At 38.6% G+C, this 22,398-nt stretch overlaps 1 protein-coding gene across 5 annotated transcripts in view; it reads left to right on the top strand.

Annotated features, from left to right (window-relative positions):
- The window catches only part of AGTPBP1 (ATP/GTP binding carboxypeptidase 1), a 65,507-nt gene that overhangs the window by 22,269 nt on the left and 20,840 nt on the right, over nucleotides 1-22,398 (top strand). For 3 of the 5 annotated variants that reach the window (XM_081880933.1, XM_081880931.1, XM_081880932.1), the window contains exons 2-13: nucleotides 429-515; nucleotides 6,355-6,482; nucleotides 7,518-7,585; nucleotides 8,367-8,430; nucleotides 8,712-8,858; nucleotides 10,142-10,273; nucleotides 13,406-13,499; nucleotides 14,613-14,650; nucleotides 15,529-15,737; nucleotides 17,769-17,946; nucleotides 19,549-19,640; nucleotides 20,930-21,046. In XM_081880933.1, the coding sequence (XP_081737059.1) occupies nucleotides 481-515; nucleotides 6,355-6,482; nucleotides 7,518-7,585; nucleotides 8,367-8,430; nucleotides 8,712-8,858; nucleotides 10,142-10,273; nucleotides 13,406-13,499; nucleotides 14,613-14,650; nucleotides 15,529-15,737; nucleotides 17,769-17,946; nucleotides 19,549-19,640; nucleotides 20,930-21,046 (1,302 nt within the window). In that variant the 5' untranslated portion in view covers nucleotides 429-480. Of the gene's footprint in view, nucleotides 1-428; nucleotides 516-2,086; nucleotides 2,258-6,354; nucleotides 6,483-7,517; nucleotides 7,586-8,366; nucleotides 8,431-8,711; nucleotides 8,859-10,141; nucleotides 10,274-13,405; nucleotides 13,500-14,612; nucleotides 14,651-15,528; nucleotides 15,738-17,768; nucleotides 17,947-19,548; nucleotides 19,641-20,929; nucleotides 21,047-22,398 lie in introns of those variants that run through there. The other 2 variants (XM_081880929.1, XM_081880930.1) reach the window with 2 other exon arrangements.

Genomic DNA, 22,398 nt, shown 5'->3' with positions numbered 1-22,398 from the left:
TCTTCAGGATTTTGTATGGAGCTGCAGTTTTTTTAATTTACCCTTTTGGGCCAGAAATGAGTGAAAAACGTCAGCATGGCAAAACCTCCCTATTGCCAAGAGGTACAATAGTGTCCTATTACTCTCCCCAGCAATATTTTCCACTGATTGCTTATCCATGTCTTTTTCCACAGTCTCTGCCATCTTTGTCACTGCTACACCCTCTTTAGCAGACACCTTTGCTTTTTGCTTAACCAATGGCTACAGCTACATTTTTCCCCTGACATTTTTGTTCTCAGGCCCTTATAAGGCTGTATTTGCTGGCTATCTTGGTTTCTGCAGATGGTGTTATTTCTGCTGTGTTTTCTCAAACATTATCCTGTTTCTCACACTAGAATTTGAGTATACTTACACACTCTTCTTCTTTTTTCATTTTTGCCGATCATTAGAGATGTTGCTGTGGAAGAACTAAGCTTTCCAGATTGATATGAAGAACTTTACATGATGAATAAAATAAAAATGGCATCAGAAAAAAGGTAAGGGGATTGGGGGGAGATGCAGATGTTGTTTAATCTTACTTGCAGGATATTTTTTTTTCAACAGCTGGGTTTGTATTCCTTGAAGATAGCTTATAAATGAACACAAAGCCATCAGATGATTAAGAAAAATATTTTCCGTAATAGTTGGTGGCCTGTAATTATAAATATTATTTAGTTTTTATTGTGTAAATATAATTGTCGCTTTGATATTTTAATGAACTATACAAGTACCTATATGCTATCCATGTAATTTTACGATAACCCATTTTTTTATGTTTGAGCAAAACAAACCATGATCCCTGGTTTGGAGTAGGTACTAAGAGATTACGATGCAATCCATCAGTGGCTACAGATTCAAAGGGATCACAGTGGAAACTACGTCGGTGTTTGCGATAAACCTGTAACTAGCATTCACCATGATATGTGAACTGGGAGATTGGATTGGATCCAAGGGTTGCACGAGCAGATGGCTGCTCTTTTCATGTCCTTCCTTTCCCTACTGCTTTACATACCATATTTTTTGCTCTATAAGACTCACTTTTTCCCTCCTAAAAAGTAAGGGGAAATGTGTGTGCGTCTTATGCAGTGAATGCAGGCTGCGCAGCTATCCCAGAAGCCAGAACAGCAAGAGGGATTGCTGCTTTCACTGTGCAGCGATCCCTCTTGCTGTTCTGGCTTCTGAGATTCAGAATATTTTTTTTCTTGTTTTCCTCCTCCAAAAACTAGTCTTGTGGTCTGGTGCGTCTTATAGAGTGAAAAATACGGTACTTCACTTCTGGTTAGAAATTAGTGATGGCATCCTGTAAACTGACACTTACTGTGATCTTGCATGTGGGCTTATCAGTGGTTTGTGTTAGTAGTGAACACATGCTTAGAAGTTGCAGTTAGTCGTGATTTCACTTGTATATAATAAACGCAATGGAAATTGATTCACCTCTGTTGACATAATAGACTTCTGTGTGTACAATGGAACTTGCTCTTCTGTCTGCTCAAGCTCCCTGCACACCCTCAAAATCAACTCCAGATGGTTCAGATGTGTAGTGGGAGGAGAGGAAATGAAAGCTACTAGCCAGCTGCTAGAAAGGAGAGTGCTCTGGTTCTCAGGTCCTACTTGTGTCTGATTGGCCACTATGAGAATAGGGTGCTGGACCAAATGTTGGCCTGATCCAACAAGTTTTTCTTTTCTTATGTAAGAATGTAAGTGGGGCTTACATTATGCCAGTGGGACTAAGCACATGGAGCATTGGATCCATGTGCTTAAAATAATCTGAACTGCTCTACATATAAGTTATATAATACGTCATCCATTGAAGTGCCAGTTATTTTGGAATTGATACTTTGTGGGGCCATTCTTCACGCCATATATTTTTTAAGGAAACTTGTTTGCAAATAAATTTAAACATTTCTTATGCTTATTCCAGAATCATTTGATTGAATCCAATAAAACTCTCTGAGAGTGTGTAAACTCAGAGGAATTGTAGCCTTATGACACAACATGGTTTCCATGGTAACATCCTACGATGCAATTGTGTCTGGGTTGGACTCTAGAATAAGGTCACTATGTAAGAAATGGTTAAGCTGTAGGTTTGTAGCTTGGTCAAAGGCATTATTAGAGGAAATAATGCAAACATGAGGCGCAGCACTCGGATCCATATCAGAGTCAGGATGTTTAGACCACTTGGGAAGTGGGTAGGATCTGACAACTCCTCTCATCCTTGGCCTGTAGGAACTAATCCCCGGTGAGTGGAAAAGCCTGTGGAATGATGATAATACCAAGGGAAACATTCTTACTATTTATTTAACGTTTATTTATACTTACTATTTACTTAACATCTATTTTTGCTTCCAGCTGCTCAGTTTATTTTCATATCAGCCTTGAGAGTAGTTGGGATCTCCATAACAATTTATTTTAAGACTAGTCCTAACAGGGTATCTGTTTCCAGTTACTTAAGTTTTGCTGGTGCTCTAAGTATCCTAAAAGTAATTCTCTAGAAAATTCCTATTTCTTATACTATTAGCTGTTGGTCCTAAAACAAACTTCCATACATCACACAGAAGAGATTAATCTTTCTGAAAGATGTAATAAGAGAGAATGTTACTTCCTCTAAACTTTTAAAATATTTTGTCTTTAAATGTACAAAGCTGCACCCCGTTTTCAGAATAGGTTGCCTGTTTAAAACACCTCAACTCCACTCTCAGATTAATAATAATAATAATAATAAGTATTTACATATAGTTTGGAGGGTTTTTTTTCCAAAACACATCTACTTTTATATGGATGTCATCCTTCCAGATTGGTGGGCGGCTTTAATTGTGCAAGTGGCACATACAATTTTGTAATCAGGATTATGCCAGTTGTGCGAAGTTGCCAATTTTGACGTGATGTAGTAGAGCTTGGAACCTTGAGATAGCTTTTACCTGCTACACTGACCCTTGGTTATTTGAATGTGTGCCAGTGTATCAGTTTCTGTGTTGCTGCATGTTTTACTGCAGTATCTATGCAGGAGTACAGTGGTACTTCATGTTGCGTAACCTCCAGGTTATGCAGGAAACCCGGAAGTGGGTTTGCCACATGTGTGTGCGCAGAAGCAGTCCTTCGGTTACAAAATTTTCGGGATACAGCTGGGCCTCCAAAACAGATCCCATTTGTAACCGGAGGTACTTCTGTTTGTGGCTGCCTCTTACTAGAATAGTTTTGTGAATTTTTGATGAAGCTTATTTATACCCCAACCTCCACCAACTTCCTGGGGCATCTTACAAGTATTTGATTGAAATACAGCCATATGTCAGCAGGGATAGCCAGCACAGTACCCTCCAGATGTTGGTGGGCTCTGACTCCCTCTATCGCTGGCCATTGGCAACTCTTGCTGGGTTTGGCGAGAGTTGGAGTCCAACATCATCTGGAAGGCACGACATTGACAATGTCTATCTTAGAGCAACTTGGTGGTAAATACAGAATCATTTTCTAACTGCAGTTGAACTGTTTTCAAGCTGCTGAGCGAAGAATAGTAATTTATCATATCTTTGGTAAACCAGCAGTGGCAGTATTTATTAAACTAGTGCCATATACTTTTAGTTTTATTGCAGCTAACCATATTTCATTGTAATGTGTATAACAAATTGTCACTTGCTGTGTAAGCTAGCTGCATGGTAAGCTGACAAGCAGAATGGCTTATGGTGCCAGTTAAATGCAACAGGAGCATTTTGTCATTCTAGAAAGGCAATGGCAAAGGAAAGTTACATAACGATATCACTCCAAAAATAATGTGTGTACTTTTACCAGTGGAGTCACATTTTGGACGTCATTAATGGCTTAAAGATTGTGTTACACTGTAGATGCTTAGAGCTAAGTTGAGGTGTGTGTGTAAAAGTGTGTAAGAGATCCATGGCTGTTCTGAGCCCTGATAATGACTCAGTGGACTTGTTAGGAGTATTGCCATTTGAGCATTCCAGTAAATAAAATAATCTGTTTTCAGATAATCGGTCTAGAATTCATGACAACCTCATACTAACTCAATTGCTTAAAAATACCATTCTGGGTTGAAACTGATCTGTGAACATTGCAATGATTATCTCAATCTATGCAAAATCAACACTTCTTTCAAACCAACCAACCTAAAGTGCTATTTGTAACTAGTCCAGTGCAGCCCTGTCTACATGGATGATTTTGTGTATCTTCTTGCTTTAAAGCAAGGATGGGAAGCCTGTGATCCTCTATATTCACTCATTCCCAAGGAGTGAATATTGGCTAGGGCTGGTGAGAGTTGGGAGTCAGCAACAACTGGAGGGGGCAGCATGTGAGCCACCCCTGCCTTAAAGGCTACTGGCAAAGACACAGAGACATACGCCTAGCCTGACAAGGCAAAATGAATTTTGTCCTGAACTGGGGTGAGAGGAAGAGGTGAACACAGAGGTATTCTCACCTCCTGGATTTCAGATCGGGTAAAGCAAGATGTTAAGTGATATTGTTAGCATCATATACTTGAGTCTGCCCCTGATGTGAAATCCAGTTGGCCTATTTTAGTTTGAGAGTTTCAAAAGACAGCTGCCTCTGGATCCATGACAGAGAGTAGAATTACTTTCCTTTAAAATGAAAACATTTTACGTTATAAATATCCTTAATTAAATGTATTATAGAATGAAAAACATTGCTTAATCACATTCCTGCAGCTCAGTGTGGAAGCCAATGTAAATCACTGGGCTGCCTGATAAAGCTAAAATTTATTTGAATAAACTTCCACTTTTTTGCAGTTTATATTTCTTCTCTTGGGCTATGTTAAGGCTACATAATGGATTAATTAATGGACCTTTTGATACTAATCAGATCTGAAATTCTGCCAAGATGGGAAATTCTTGTTGTCTCAACTAGAGATGGTGTGAAAGTCTGTCTGAGGCTGGCTTGGAATAGAAACCAAGGTGTTAATAGGACCTGAATCCAAACCGGAAACAAGTGTTCAAATGTCTACCCTTCCTCTCCAGAGCTTTCAGGAATTCTTAGAAGATGAAGTTTCATGCCATCACCAGCACTCCCTCCCCTGCTTTTCGAAAGCAGCAGCAATGTCAAAAGGCAAAAGGGAGGATTTTTCTTTCCTGTTTTCCCATCAGAAATTCTGGGTGTAAAGGATTCTAGGATGGTAGCCCTGGCTGAGAGTGTGATGTCACAATGGATAACTGGGACTTGTGATTTATTTTCAGTTGCTGGAACCTTTAAAGCATGGGTCACCCAACTTTTTTGGACCAATGGATGCATCACAAATTTTGAGACGGTGTTGTGGGTGCCAGGTGGGTGTAGCATAACACCAAATGGCTGTGATAGGGTGGCATGGCATAACAGAAAATTGGAGAGAACAGTAATTGCTATTCCCCTGCCCCAACAACATCATGGTTATCAGTAGAAGTCGGCTTCTGGCCCTGATTGTGAACAGCTTAACTTGTTCAATTTCTGAGAAACCAGAGGCCTTTCTCCTGGGCATAGTCGGCCAATTGGTGCCAAAGAAGGATAGAACTTTCTTTATGTACGCTACAGCAGCAGCAAGAATACTCATCGCAAAGCATTGGAAGACACAAGATCTACCCACCTTGGAAGAATGGCAGATGCAAGTAATGGACTATATGGAAATGGCGGAAATGACTGGCAGAATCCGAGACCAGGGAGAAGAGTTGGTGGAAGAAGATTGGAGGAAATTTAAAATCTACTTACAGAAACATTGTAAAATTTTTGAATGTTGATGACATTGAAATGAAATGAAGGGGTTCTAGTAATAAAGTAAAGATTATGTAAGAATTGGACTGATGTTAGAAGAAGGTTCGAAATTAATGAATTTGCTGAATAAATTTTTAAGTGGAATACAAAAAAGGGAGGCGCGAGGAAGTCAGGAAAATAAGTTAACCAAAGAGGAGAAGATAAAAAAGAGGGATTTTTGTTTTTCTGTTTTCTTTTGTTCTTATGTTAATTGTTTCTATTTTTTGTATTTTTGTGTTTTTGTGTTTTTGTATTTTTTCTTGTGCTTTCTCTACTGTTTGCTTTACAACTTTTCTATTGTTAAAATTTAATAAAATATCATTAAAAAAAAAAAACTTGTTCAATTTCTGCTTCTCATACAGCCCTTAAAGGCACAAGGACCCTGTTTCTCCACAGTGTCAACCTTAAACGAAGACCAAGGCTACATTCTTACCTGAGAGTAATTAACTAATTATTAATTTTTGGATCATCACCCTAATGTTAAGCGTTCCTAAAATGCCACTCAGAAAAATGCCTGTCATATTAAAAGTGACAGTATCAAATAATAATAATAATAATAATAAATAATAATAATAATAATTTTATTTGCTCCAGTCTAACAAACAATTCTCGGATTCTGAGTTTGCTGTCGCAACTGGAAAAGATCAACACAGAATGTTTGGTGGAAGCTGACACTACCAGATATGTTACATCAAAAATTCTCCACCTGGCTCAGAGTCAAGGTAAATATTTGTACATTGAAATCAGCTTTTAAATGTATATGCACTTTACTCTTGAAAATATTCTGTATATAATATATGTATGTGATCCCATATGTCATGGTACATTGTTATGTTCTGATTGTAAATTGTAGTCAGTATGCTTGCACACATAGAACAAAACACTTTTTTTCTTGCTTAGAAGATGTAGTCACTCAGCTCAGGCTGGATGTAGACACATCAAAGAAGCGTTTCAGTTTAAAACGTTGTAAATTTAAACTGGGAAAACAAGTAGAGAAAAATGGGACTCCACATCGCCATTTGGTGGCACGATGTTATATCACATATATAACGCTTGCCTTTTCTTTACCAGTCTAGCTGAGTTCTCAGTATTTAAAAAGTTCCCTTTTTATAATGAGGTTCATTCCTAATAAGGGGACACGGGTGGCGCTGTGGGTAAAACCTCAGCGCCTAGGACTTGCCGATCATCAGGTCGTCGGTTCGAATCCCCGCGGCGGGGTGCGCTCCCATTGCTCGGTCCCAGCGCCTGCCAACCTAGCAGTTCGAAAGCACCTCCTGGTGCAAGTAGATAAATAGGGGCCGCTTACTAGCGGGAAGGTAAACGGCATTTCCGTGTGCTGTGCTGGCTCGCCAGATGCAGCTTGTCACGCTGACCACGTGACCCGGAAGTGTCTACGGACAGCGCTGGCCCCTGGCCTCTTAAGTGAGATGGGCGCACAACCCTAGAGTCGGACACAATTGGCCCGTACGGACAGGGGTACCTTTACCTTTACCTCATTCCTAATATTAGTCTTCTTTTACTTTAATTTCTGTTGATGCAGATAGGTAGGAATTATTACATTGTTAAAAGGAATAATTTCAAGCATCTGGTATTTTTGCAATGTAGATTGTTATTTATTAATTAAAGTAATCACCATTGGGGATTAAAAACATTTTTTTACTATTGAACTTTATGCTTTTCAGCAGCTACTATCTGGTTGCCCACATTTGAAATTAATTTCCTGGTTTATCAAGTTCTCACATGTATTTAACTTTCAGAAAAAATCAGGAAGGAAATGACTGCAAAAGGTTCAACTGGAATAGAAGTTATTCTGTCAACTTTAGAGGTACTATTTTTATTTTAAAAACTAATTTATGGTAAAATAGTGGGTCGGTATGACTTAAGTTTCTTGCACAGTTTGAATTTCTAAAGTTTGCTTCTCAGTCAGAGTAGTCACTCTGTTCACTGGATTTTCATGTTTGGGATAGAGTAAGAAGTTTGTTACTTTCCTTTAAAGTAGATGTTAGAGATTTTAGCTATAGCAAATTCTTTTTAAATTAAGGATTCAAAACTCAACACAAAGTTGATGGTGTCCCAAAGTAGTGGCATTTAAAAGAATTGATACTTTTGGTTAATTGGCCAGTGCCACTGTTAAGATGTGATTTGAAAACCTAGTGTAGGGCATTGATGTCAGAGATAGAGCTATCATTTTTTATATCTAAAACAGGCATAGGCAAACTCTGGCCCTCCAGATGTTTGGGACTACAATTCCCATCATCCATAACTAACAGGACCAGTGGTAAAGGATGATGGGAATTGTAGTTCCAAACATCTGGAAGGCTGGAGTTTGCCTATGCCTGATCTAAAATATTACTGAATGTTCATGGTCCTGATTCTGGAATTTTTGTACTTTTTCAAGCTTTAAGTCAAAGGAAGGGAATGTGTGGCCCTCCAGATGTTGTTAGACTTTAGCTGCCATAATGCCTAACCATTGACCACAATGGTGGAGCAGATGGGAGTTGTGAGGGCACTAGGATCCCCATTCCAGTGCTTTAAGAATGCATGTTTGTATATATGTATCATGAAAGGTATAATATGATAACTAAGAAATACTCTGTTCATTTCAGAATACCCGAGATCTTCAGACTACACTAAATATTTTGAACATCCTAAATGAGCTGGTGGCAGCAGGTGTGTTTTTATATTGAATTGCAAATTTGTAACATCTGTCTAGGCTTGTAGTGTGTTTTATCTAATAAATGTGAATTGTTATAGTCTTAGATAGTTTAGAAACACTTACATAGCTAAGGTTTTCTGCCATAAAGATAATAAATACTTCATGTGGCCTTTTATATATGACCGGCCTTATACATGTAACCTTATACTTGTGACTATATTATTAAAAAGTAAGAGTTGGTAGTAAAATCTGAATACCTTAGCATTGCTACTAATGGCTCACGTTCTATTTTTAGGCAGTAGCAGAAGGACAAGTGTTCTTGTTTCTAGAGGAGGGACACAGATTTTACTGCAATTGCTTGTGAATGTCAGCAAAGATTCCCCTCCAAATGAAGAATTAATGGTGCTGCTTCATTCTCTTCTTGCAAAAATTGGCCCAAAAGGTAAGTCAAACCTAACTAAAATACTCTTGCATATGTTGTCTTTGTGGAGCTGCCGTCGTGTGGCTTTCCCAGGCTCAGAACCCCTGCAAAAAAATAACTCATTCTGCTACTGGCACTGTTCAATAAAAGCTGTGACTGCTTCTTCTGCAGGTCTGTTCTAAGGATTAGCAGATAGTGACAACACTTTGTTTTTCACTTTGATTGTGTTCAGGACTGGACACACAATGCAAACTGGGCTTAGTTCCCTCCCCACAAAACTGCACCCTGCCATTGGAAGAACAGTGGTAGATCTGAGTGGGGAGGCGCCAACATCTCGCTCTCCTTCCAGTGGCTACTGCAGGTGTGATACCGTTTGTATGCAGCGAGATTGTGTAATGGAAGGGGGGAAATGGATAGCAAGGTGGGAAAATAAACTGAAGGTACTCTAATTTAACCACATGGCTATGAAGGAGGCTTTCAAATTCATACGGGGAACAGTTTTGGCAAGCTAAAGCTAAACTGGGGGCCACTTGAGGCACCTGAATTAGTAAATTGGTTCTTGTATCATTTGCACAGATTGGCTGTAGGTTGTGCAGCTCTCTTTTCCCAAAAAGTCCATGGCCAGGAATTGAATCTTGGGCCTCTGCTTAGCTTGGACTGTTCTACTGAGCAATAGCCCTATGTAGGGCCTTCTTGGTACCAAACTATGTTACTGAGATCAACCCATGCACGGGGCTGGAAGGGAAACAAATCAAGTGAATATTGTTCAGAGACTAACATGAACTTCTCTTCCACCTTCTGTGGTTAATTCATTGTCCTGTGCTGTGTGATTTGTGGGTTTTGTCACGGCAGTCTCCCTGTTTTGGTTGCCAGTTTGTTTCTTGGTTCAGTTCAGTCATTCACATCAATGTTTAAAGCCCTGTATAACGTAGACACCCAAATATCTGAAAGATGAGCCCCTAATGGGGCTTGTGTAGTAGTTCCACCACCCCAAAAATTGCAGGGAATGGTGGCCGAGGAGAAGTATATATATGTGGTAGACCCTAAATTGTGGACCGTCCCTCTACACTGAGGTGTGTCTACCACCTTCATTATTCAGCTTCTGCTATGTGCTGAAGATGCATGTCTTTACTAAGGTCATTGTAACCTACCCTGGATCTTATGGTGGAAAGGCAGGAAATTTTATAAATAAGAAAATAAGTACTGCCGTTTTTTAATCTAAAAAGCTGTGGCCAGCTAACCCCCACCCCAAATTATAGTTTTCATGGGTTCTAATATTGCTGCTGTTCCTTTTGAATTTCCAGATAAAAAATTTGGAGTAAAAGCCAGAGTTAATGGTGCTTTAAATATAACTCTTAACCTAGTGAAACAGAACTTGCAGAATCAAAGGTTAATATTACCTTGTCTCCAAGTTTTACGAGTCTACTCAACTAATTGTAAGTACCACGACATTCTTCTCTCAGTGTATCTTAGTTTACAAAGATGTTTAATATGAAAGATCAAAGGACCTTCATCTCCCATTTACATTAGTGCTGAAAGCTAATAGGCATTCTATTTTCTTATAAAAATCTGTATGTTGGCTTTCTAACTCCTGAGCATGGAATGTTGCTGAGTGGGTATGTAGATCTAGCAGTTTTAGTGGTAGAGAAAGACAGATTTTGCCAGCCTTAAAGTTCAGTTCTGCACATGTGTACTTTTGCCCCATTGAATTCAATTTTATATACAGCCTCCATCTTAGTTAAATGTTGAATTGCTAACATTAACCATACTTAATGATAACCAGGATTCCCTTGAAGATTTGCCAGCAAACTTGCACTAGTGTTAGCCATTATTAATTTACTGCCAACGTACCCCTCAAGAGTGGTTAAGGACAAGGGGAATTCAGTAACAGGAGGAGAGGGACTTAGAATTAAGATTCTTTTGGCCCAGTGCCTTAATCACAATTAAGCAAGAATTGTGGCTTAGCATAGTAAAATTTCCAGAAATGCTGAAGCTGTGAAAAAAAGTTTTTCCCTAAAGGGAAAAATTTTTTTGGGGGGGAAATGGAAGTATATTCAATGCTTACTTTCATATAGGCCTAAATGGGGTGATACTACATTTAACAACGTAAGATGCCTCTGTGAGGAGGCATTAGTGAAAGTGTGCTTCTGTGAGTGCTTGCAAGAGGTCCTGCCATCAAGAAACAGGGTGAGGCTGGAGGTGCACTGCCTCTCTCATCATACAACGATGAAGCAGAAGTGCTGAGAAGGAAGTGTGGGCCTGGGGGCAAAAGACAGGGTGAGGATGTAGGAGGAGGTGGGGCTGCAGGAAAAGCCTTATAGGCTCTGACGCTTGCTATAGGAGCATATTTGGGCATGGGCTAAGTAGGATCGTGTTAACCTCAATTCCTAAAAGCCAGGTGGAAGGCTGCTGGGGTGAATACAGGAGGATCGTAATGAGGGAAGGAGGTGTAGTGATTTCTATGCTAACTGCAGCGATAAGCCTCAAGGAAGTGGGGAACCTAAGCACAGGAAGATAGGAGATGCCTATAGGAGGGTCCCATGTTGAAGTGGAGGGACGCGAGTGGCGCTATGATCTAAACCACAGAGCCTAGGGCTTGCCGATTGGAAGGTCAGCGGTTCAAATCCCCGCAACGGGATGAGCTCCTGTTGCTCGGTCCCTGCTCCTGCCAACCTAGCAGTTCGAAAGCATGTCCAAGTGCAAGTAGATAAATAGGTACCGATCTGGTGGGAAGGTAAACGGTGTTTCCATGCGCTGCTCTGGTTCGCCAGAAGTGGGTTAGTCATGCTTGCCACATGACCCGGAAGCTGTCTGCGGACAAATGCCAGCTCCCTTGGCTTATAGAGTGAGATGCGCACACAACCCCAGAGTCATCCGCGACTGGACCTAAGAATCAGGGGTCCCTTTACCTTTACCTATGTTGAAGTGGGCTGCAGAGTTCTGAAAACAAATGACTTAACCATGTCTTCTCTGAAGCAAGAGTGGCTTGGTGTTCTGAAGAACTTCAAGGGGACAGAGCAACCCTAAGTTACTTATAGCTTAGCATAGAGCATTGCTCTGTAACATAAATATGCCAAATGCAATCTTGTGCATGCTTACTCAAAAGCAAGTCCTACTCTGGAGCATGCTCCTAAGTAAGCAGACATAGAATTGCATGCTCAAAAACATAAATGCCTTAGTTTTATGCAAGTTGCAGATACCTGATGCTGGAGAGCCAATCTTGTACGTTAAAATTAGCTTGTGATGTCATTTTAAAAAAACCCTGCCTACCTAGCAACCAGCTGACATCACTCCTATGGGTGATGGATGGGGGGGGCAGACCTATTAATTTAAATAGGTCTACTCTAAGCATGAATAACATGGGACGCAGCAGCTTACCTTTTTAATGCACTCATTCCAAAAGGGGGAAAAAATTCATAGGAAGTTACTTTCAGTTCCCCAAAATTGCCAATTTTTATGTTGGGAAAATGTCCTTAGAAATAATGGAAGAAACCTGTCCCCACTCCCCCTGCCCAAAAAATCCAGTTTTTTCCCTGGGGTTAAAATCTCCAGAGTCCAGTTATATTTGTAACAGCCCTAAAAGTAAATGTTGCTTACCAGTTCTGAACACATTCTTAGGCATTCTTAAGCTGTGCAGGTCTTTTAAGGATGCATGGGAAAACCTCTCCGATCATAGAAATGTTGAGAGTAGGTAGTGAACAAATGCACTGAAGTAGTGTAGTTTGCCAACTCTTGTGCCGTACAGTGGTACCTTGATTCTCAAACTTAATCCGTTCCAGAAGTCTGTTCCAAAACCAATGCATTCTAAAACTAAGGCGCGCTTTCCCATAAAAAGTAATGCAAAATGGATTAATCCATTCCAGACTTTTAAAAACAACCATTGGTCCATAAAATGAAAGCAATAATCAATGTACTGTACTATAGAATAAATAAGACAGTATTGTAGTAGATAAAAATTAAAATTATTGTTTTTTCTTACCTGCACTGATGATAGTCATTGTTTGGATGGGGGGGCTTTTATCCATTTCCACAGTCACAGAATCAGTCAGTCAATCAATCAATCAATCAATCAGTAGCTGAACTGGGTTCCACACAGTCACAAAAACAAATTAATCAAAAAAGCCTCCAAAAACAAAACAAAAACACACACAAAATAAATAGCAAAAACAAAAGCGCCAAACTTAAACCATTCTGGAGGTCCATTTGACTTCCGAAATGTTCAAAAACCAAGGCACAGGTTCTGATAGGTGCAGGTGCTCTGGAAACAATAGCCAACAGGCGCATATCTGCAAAACGTAGTTAACATTCCAGTGTAATAGCAGATGTTCCTCATTAGAGTTTATACATATAATTAGCATTTAGGTATCCTGAAACTTCACTAGACATGTGCATACAGAATTTCAAGTTGAATGCTTAGTTTTGGGATTTTTATGCTAAGTTGGTGAAATATAAATAGGTAAGATGGTGTTTTGGTTATATTTGCATTGGTTATATTTGCCTTGCTTCAAGTGTAAGCATTTATATCTATAACTTTGCACTTTGGTTTAACTTTTTAAATAAAATTTCAGCTGTAAATGCTGTATCCTTGGGCAGGAATGGACTCGTGGAATTGATATTTAAGATAATTGGTCCTTTTAGCAAAAAGAACACAAGTCTTATGAAGTGAGTAGAAAATCTGATTATTTTCTTTTTAAATATTGTGGACCGTATTTATTTTAATACTTCTTCTGTTTTGTGCTGCTGTTTTGTTAACTTTGACATTTGTTCGTTTTCTAGTTTTGTTTTGCAACTTTAATGTAAATTGCACCCGATTTAATTGTGATACTTTTTGTAACCCACCCTGGGGTCATTTGGTGAAGAGTGGGATGTAAGTACAACCAGTAGATAAATAAAACCCAGCAGTTGTGGTGGGGAGGAGATTGTGATTTGTGTGAGTAAGTTGAAGTCATTTTGCTAAACGAATCTTTGAAAACAATTGAATTGATTCACCTCTGTTTTCAAGTATTTGTCCTTGAGACTTAATATACTGAAATAGCCTATCTACTGCTTTCATAGGCCACAATCCAGAGAACCATGTGACTTGTTCTGTGAGCCCTACAGGGGTTTGGGTTTTCTCCCCCCACAAGCTCCTTCTAGCAAGAACCAGCACCTGATACATTCACAGAACTAAGGAAGAATGAATTGACGATAACATAAATGCATCAGACAATCTATTTTTAACATCTTAATTCTTAATTACGTACCCAAAAGACATGCAGCCTGATCATTTGCACATATATTTTGAATTAAGGCCCACAGATTTCCATGAGATTACCTAAGTTCTTTCAAAACGGGTAGAAAACTTTTAGCCCACAGGTGGCCCTCCCCATCCTGTCTGTGGCCGCCTCTCCTCTGCCCTGTCATCCCATGTGCTAACTAAGCTTTAAAAAACTTCCGCTGTGCTGAATTTTTTTGGGGGGGGGGCAAGGAGGGGAGGCGTGGCAGCTGGGAAAACATGGTGAGTATAAATGTGATCTGTGCCCTGTTTTTGTGCATATTAGCCAATCAACTCACGCTACCCCAAAGATACTTGCTGTTGCAGGTAGACCAAACTTGTGGAATATAAAACAAATTAAAATGGCTTTGAATTAATATTCATTTTCAACACATTATCATGTTTAGGATTGCAGTCACATGCAGAGTTAGGATGCTTATCAATGATCAGGAATGTTACCTAAATCTAACAGTGTGTCTGTTTTTTTGTTTGTTTGTTTATATTTATATTCATATTCACAGAGTTGCTTTAGACACCCTTGCTGCATTGCTAAAATCAAGTAAGTGTGTGCCTTAATATTTCAGAAGATATGGAATGTGAGCAGATTAAAATATGTTTTGCTGGCAATCACCCTGTGTTTACACAGGTAAAACTGAAAATAAACATTTTAAAGATTGCAGCTTAGTAGTCAGTACTGTATTGTGCATTGAAAGACTCAGCAATTCCGTGATTATTATATCAGTGAGCTGTTCTGATGAGGGAATAGAACAAAATATGCAGAAAATGCATGCATCTGTTGGGCACACTTTGGATTAATCTCTGTTTTGCAGTACTCATCATGCTATTTGGAATTGCTTCCAATATCTATTTTTATTGATTGAGGGTTATTAAAAATTGCAGTTTGTTTCCTAAACTTTCTCCAGTTTGTTCAGAAATGTATACATTCACCCTGGCTTTCCATTTTAATTTTCCAACACTGTGAGTTAGGTTGGGATGAAAGAACGTTAGATGGTGCTAAGGCACCCAGCGAGTTTAATAGCCTAAATGGGAATTTGATTCAGGTGTCCCCAGTCTAAGTCTAGTACTCTGATAGCTACCCCACATTGACTTCTGTATGTAATAACTGTTCATGGCTATAGCTTGGTATGGGCGGATAAGTCTATTTCTTGTCTGTGCCAATTTTGCATATGTTCATACGTCCATTCCATCCTGTTCTCACATCAATCAGCAAAGATTTTTTTTAAAGCATATGTAGGGGAGGAAATATTTAAGTGCATATTTTATTACAAGATAATCTCAGTGTATGCATTTCTAAATGTATTTTATCATAAAAGACATTTTTTTTAAAAAAAGATTTACATTTTTTGGTACATTTTGGCATGTTGTTACTGCTTATAGTTTCTTGAGATCTCTTGATTTCCCCCCTGCCCCTCCAAGAAACAAATGCAAGGAAAGCCGTAGACAGAGGCTATGTCCAAGTGCTTTTGACAATTTACGTCGACTGGCATCGGCATGATAGTCGGCATAGACATATGTTGATCCGCAAAGGCATCTTGCAGTCTATAAAGAGCATTACGAACATCAAGTTGGGAAGGAAAGCATTCATTGATGTCAATGGGATGAAAATTCTGTACAACACTTCACAAGTAAGTGTTTAAAAAGCTTATATTACTATGAATGCGCAGCGAAGCATATTTATATGTACCATTAAGATGGTAATACAAAGTTGCCTGTGTGCATGTCCCAATACGTGGGTAAAATCGTAAAAGTTGTATTATTGCTCTTCTTCACCAACTGAAAAATCATCATACTTCACAGGAAATGCATTCAATCTCATCCACTACTTTTGACATTATAAATTTAAATTAAGCTGTACTTGACAGTTCATTACCCAATCACTTCATCTCTTAACAATTGATATCCCTGTTCTGTATTAATCTGTTTAGTCCTCTATGAATCTTTATTATCACTGTCAAGGAATCATGCTCAAAAAAAGAGGGGTGGTGGATTTTGAGAAAGGGAAGAAGTACACACAGAGAAGGTACACTAAAAAAATCTTTAAAAGCTATTTTTAAAAAATTGTATCTTAGAAAGGGTTAGTGCGTAACTTCAGATAGTTTTTGAGGGAGACTCAGATTGAGATTTAAACCAATTGGAGACAAAAAAACGATTACAATGTATTGTACCTTAAAAGTCGAACAGAATCCGTTCTGGAAGTACATTTGACTTCCAAAGCATGGCTTCCGATTGGCTGCAGAAAGGTCCTGCGGCCAATTGGAAGCCACAGAAGCCCCATTGGATGTTTGGCTTCCAAAAGAATGTTCAAAAACTGGAACAGTCATTTCCAGGTTTCGATCTTTTGGGAGCCAATTTGTTCAGGAGCCAAGGCATTTGAGATCCAAGGTACGACTACTTAAAAGCAGTATGATAGCATCAATGTCTGCAGTGTTCTTGGTGCTAAGGCTGAACCAGCCCACCTCTATCTACTGCCAAATGCAGCAGCAGAATGAAATGCAAAAATCTGCTGAATGTTATGCCAGTTCTTCCCTCAATCTTCTTGGGAGCAGATTCTACACCTGTGCTGCTATTGATTTGTTCCAAACTGAATTATGACGTTCTAGTTTTTACAGTTATGCAAGGCCATTTGTCTTGAAATTGGATTGTGTACATTATTGGGTACTTGACCTACTTGAAGTTGGTTAATGTACGTAATCAGGAATTTGATCATAGACTATTTGCAGAAGCATTTGAACCAAGACTGAACATATGTCCTTTGCAACATTTTGCAGTATGTTGGTAAACTGCAGTCATTCTTGAACATCCCACTTGGGATGTTATTCTCTAGTGGAAAAACTTCCTTGCTGCTTGAACTTTGATTTTAATTCCATTAACAGTTGTGCTTCAGTGATTCCAGCATCTCTATCTTGCATCAGGAGGACATGAGATTTACCTTGTTCTTTCCCAACTTCCTTGGGCTATGGCGCCCTTTGAACTTGAGCAGTAGTTCATGAATGTTGTTCATTTCACTAGAGTTATGCTACAATTTTTACTGATAACTCCAAGCCCCACGGTTATGTGGCAGTTAGCAGTTTCCAGTTAGCAGTTATGTGTCACTGAAATTTGGGTTGGTAGTTCCTATACAGGGAGCTGTATCCCTGTATGTGTTGCACAGGCACCAAATTTATATATTTTTCCAACACTTACTGAAAACTTTCTTTTTTTCTCAGGCTTTGATTAGACTGCATTTTATCTCCATTCTAAGTTTATTATATACTTAAGTTTGTGATTTATATCTGTAATTGTCTTTTATTGTATTCTGTATATTGCCTATGTGAACTGCTTAGATCAGGCATGGCTAAACCTGGCCCTCCAGATGTTTTGGGACTACAACTCCCATCATCCCTAGCTAACAGGACCAGTGGCCAGGGATGATGGGAATTGTAGTCCCAAAACATCTGGAGGGCCAAGCTTGGCCATGCCTGGCTTAGATCATTTGAAGGTATGTGTATATTAATAATGACAATACATAATCAAGACAAATATTCCATCATAAAATGAAGAGATTTCTTCAAGAGTTCCTATTCCTAGCATTTTACCACAGTAGAACTATAGTGCACAAACAGTGAAATTATTTGACATGCAGTGCTTTGTTTTATAATGCTTGTTTATTGTACTAGGAATGCCTTGCGGTAAGGACGCTTGATCCACTGGTCAACACATCCAGTCTAATCATGAGAAAATGTTATCCTAAAAACCGTCTTCCACTGCCAACCATTAAAAGTGCTTTCCATTTCCAACTACCTGTCATCCCTGTTAATGGTCCAGTGTATCAGCTGTATAGTTTGCCTCCTGAAGGTATGCTTAATTTTGAAACATCATGGTCTTGTGTATATCTGCTTTCCTATGAGAATTAGGGAAAAGCATAGACACAGAAGCTTACAATTATCTGGTTGTTCTAGCAGCCTACTATTGAAGTCATAATACTACACAGTTCAATGCAGAATGTCATGTTGTTGTTTTTTTAAAAAAACCAACAACCTTATATCCCCCTTTTAAAGAAAAGATTATATATTTAGATGATTGAAATTTATGCCTCATAAATAGGAGACCAAAATGTGACACCTCAGTTTTCATTTTGATTAAGTAAAATCAAAAACACAAAGATAAATTCTGCAGCAAAGTTTGTTGCCTTTTGAAATCTTTAGAATGTATAACAAGCCTGACAGATCCAAAAGAATGAGTCTGAAAATGTGTGCTGTATATCCTGAATTCATTTTATTAATCCAGCATTCAAAACATTAAAATTATAATTTGCTTGTGTATCTCAGAAGTGAAAGTACTTTCATACTTCATCCACTTAAGGTTTGAAGTTGACAATGAATGGGTGCATTGGGGAGTATGGTCTAGTGTACAGCCATGTGTACGGTCTTCTTGAAGTGTATCTAAAATAAAAAGTTGTGCTGCCATTCATGAATTGAAGACATACACTTTGGTAGAAATGGTGGGCATGGAATGGGTTAAGCCCACAGGCTATTTTTCTCAAAAATACAACTTTTCCTGAATCTGCATTGCATGCATGCATGCACACATACATAATTTTCTTTGCATGCCACCTTTCCCTAGTTCAAACTATGTTCAAGGTGGCTTATAACCTGAAAAACATTTACATAATTACAAATATAACAAATGCAGTCCTAAACAATAAATAAAACACATCAAAATGTACAGAACCAAATTGAACAATTTTCACTAAACATAAAGATACCAAAAAAATAAATAAGTAACAACAACCACCACCTCCCGCAACACACTCCCTGAAGCATTACCCCAGCCCAAGAGTCTGGTTAGCAATCCTCAGCTTTTGTAGCTGGAGTCAGTCCGGGCCCCTCCCTCCCAGGCCAGGTGGAAAAAGGCCTGCAAGGCAGGGAGCAGGTCTTCCAGGAATCACAACCAATGCAGGTTTTGGAGCATGCTTTTGTCAAGATAAATGTAATTCCACCCTTAAAAGGCCTTGCTCTAAAACTGCCGAATTTGTTCATATTTAAATAATCCTGTATAGGAACAGTTACATAAGCCAGCATTCTATTCTGTACTCCCCTGGGCTTCTACTTGAGGTGCCTTATTCAAGGATGCTGGAGTGCCTCAGAAGGACAAAAACTACCAGATTTCTTTCTACTCTCTGGATGATACAGAGAACAACTTTTGATAGCTTGCATAGCCTTAGCTGTCCTGTTCTACCTTACATTGTTCATGTCCTCTTATGTGTAACAGATTTGTTTCTGTAACATTGAGAATCTGTGTAATTACATATGCAGCATTTGGGCTCATTTAATTTCATAAGTAGTATTAGGTTTCAGTTGGAGAGTGAAAAGTTTCACATGCATCATTTCTTTTCTGGGATGTACATGTTGTAGAAAACGTACATCTGCCCTACTTATAGAGCATTTTATATCACAGTGGATGACGTAGTAGATGAAAGTGATGACAATGAAGACGCCGAAACAGAGTCTGAGATTGAAAATGATAATGAAGATGACATAGATTTTAAGGTTAGTGGAACTGAGGGCATACTACTCAGATATTGTGCAGTTATTTTCATTAGCCTTCAGAAAAATTGCTTGTGTGTGCATCAAATCATAAATATGCTTGTTTTTCAAATCATAAATATGCTTGTGAATTAATTGTAAAAACAGTCGGGGAAGGGACAGGTGTTGCATTGTCTTGTTTCAAGCAAAGCATTTTGAAAATGCGCGTTGAGCCAGCAATATAACAGCAGACGATAATTAATACCTTCGATGTACTACGCTATTGTAAGTTCTACTGCGGAGATTGTAGTATGGTTTTGGTTATGTAATCCTAGACCAAGCTGGATGGAAGTTGGTTTTATCGTTTTTTCCATTTTCTTTTCTGTTCTTGTGAATCCTGTTTTTTACTATCTTTTTTTTTCTTTCTTTGTTACTACTTTTTTCTAAATAAAATTAAAAAATAAATAAATGAAAATGCGCGTTGAGCCATTTGTCTGAACTCTCAATGTGTGGATAGGGGGTAGTGATATATACATGGAAGCCACAACCCAACATCATTGTGCATATTAGCCCCCCCGTCTCCAACCATCCCCATACTGTGTGACAAAGGAAGCTTCTCTTCTCTTCATTTGATCATTATCTGTGTATATTTTTCCTCACAATACATCACAACACTTCCAACAAATCAGGGCATTAACCAGTATGTTAGCATCTTGTTGTAAAATCCTTTCAATGGGTTGAACGGAGGAAGATTCCTTCTATTGGGATCCATTCCAGTATCAGCTTACCAGTCAATAAGAGCTTTTGTGTATTTTCTCTTGAGGTGCAAAAGAACCTTATTTGCAGCATGAAGAAAATACTAGACATTCTCAGTAACCTTAAACTGGAAATTGTATCATGTATCCCTTATTACATTGTCGTCTTTATGAGGATATACGTTTGACTTTTATAACACCTGTGTTGCAAAAGTCTAGGAAAGAATCGGAATACCATAGTTTAAAACTACTGCTAGAGGACAAGAATCCCAAGACTACATTAAATGTAGCTAAATTCTGTGCGTTTGCAATCAATCGCAGGAAGCAAGTGGCAGCCCATAATGACCAAACCCCCAAATGTTAATTACAGGGGGCACGCTAACAATTAATTTTTAATTTTTATATTTAAATCCTTGTTATATTCATATTGTCTCTTGTATTTTTGATATTTTTTATGCTCTGTGATATTGTGTGTGTTGACGCTGGTCTGTGACCGTATTAATAAATTCATTCATTCATGTATCTTTTAGTAATGCAAGTTCACTTCCTCCCCTACAGAATGATGACATAGAGACTGATATCAACAAACTGAAACCAAAGCAGGAATTGGGGCGATCAGTGGAAGATCTGAAAATGTATGAACAGTTCTTCCCAGAACTTATAGAGGACTTTCAGGTACAGACATTGATATCTTTAAAGAATAATAATAATAAAAGCATAGTTTAGGAGTCTTGCTAAGATGCGTTTTATTTGGCTGCTACTTCTATTGAAACACAAATCAGCATTCAAAGCTTGCAGAGTTGCTATTCAAACAACTGAACTGAAGAAAGAAAATGAATTGCCACAGTAAGTACAAGCAGAAACCATTTTAGGTGTGTCCAGTTGACGCAAGATTGCTGACATGCAGGCCCTTTGGTACCCAGAAGAAGGCAGAGTGGGGTGTGCTTATTCACGCTCCACCGATGCTTGCAGGGGCCAGGAACAGAACCCCCACATGAATTGGTTGCCACCTGTAAATAAACCTGCACATTTCTGTAAGTTAAAGTGGAGATCTTAAGGCAGGGATAGTCTGTGTGATGCCCTTCAGATCTTGATTGACTTCAACTCCCCATCAGCCCCACTTAGCAGGGCCAGTGGTCAGGGATGGTGGGAGCTGGAGTCAGAAACATCTGGAGGGAACAGCATCTGCCTTTGCCCGTAAGCTGTTAGAATGCCTCCTTTGTTGGCAGGAAGGAATATGGTTACCGTTGGGTTGGAGCTTCCCCAAGATCTGGTTTTCAACACCAAAGATTATCAAAAAGACCGGCAGAGGGGACATGAAAGAGACTTGAGAGCCTCGGACTTAAGATCTCCAGGTTGATGGTTTTTCGAGATTGACGGAACTATTGCCAGGGGCCGAAACCAGGGAGGGGATCTGGTGGAAGAAAATTGGGAATTTAAAGTGTATATAATATAATTTGTTTTTTCTTTTCTTTTAATGAGAGATGGGAAAATCATGGAATGGAATCTTTTTTGACCCTAGGGGAAACGTTTTAAGAATAAGTACAGATATATAAGTTTTAATGAGAAATAAGATTAAATAAAGTAAAAGCGGATGGTTACTTGGTGAAGGAAAGAATGGAAAATTATAGTATATTAAGATAAACTACTAAAAAATTATAGTATATTAAGATAAGACTACTTAATATAGTATATTAAGATATAGTATATTAAGGATAAAAATAAGATGAAGGATTTGCTGAAATATCAATATGAACAAAGAGGGAAATTTTAGTATGCTAAGTTAAATTATTAGGATAAAAACAAAGCTGGAAGGATTTGCTGGAATATCTAATTGAATTAGAATACAAAAATGGGAGGCGTGAGGAAGTCAAGGAAACAAGTGAATGTAACTAAGTGAGTTAAAGGTTTGACTTGTTTTTTACTTCTTTTTTCTGTTTTTTCTGTTTTTTTTCTTTTTATATGTACTGTTTTTTCTTGTTTTTTCTTCGATTGTTATCTTTTTATTTTTTTTCTGTAACCTTTAA

This window comes from Podarcis erhardii, assembly GCF_964252035.2.
Source record: "Podarcis erhardii genome assembly, chromosome: 11".
In the NCBI taxonomy this organism is placed as follows: Eukaryota; Metazoa; Chordata; class Lepidosauria; order Squamata; family Lacertidae; genus Podarcis; species Podarcis erhardii.
The sequence above is the reverse complement of the archived record's forward strand: the minus strand, read 5'-3'. Positions and strand labels throughout refer to the sequence as shown.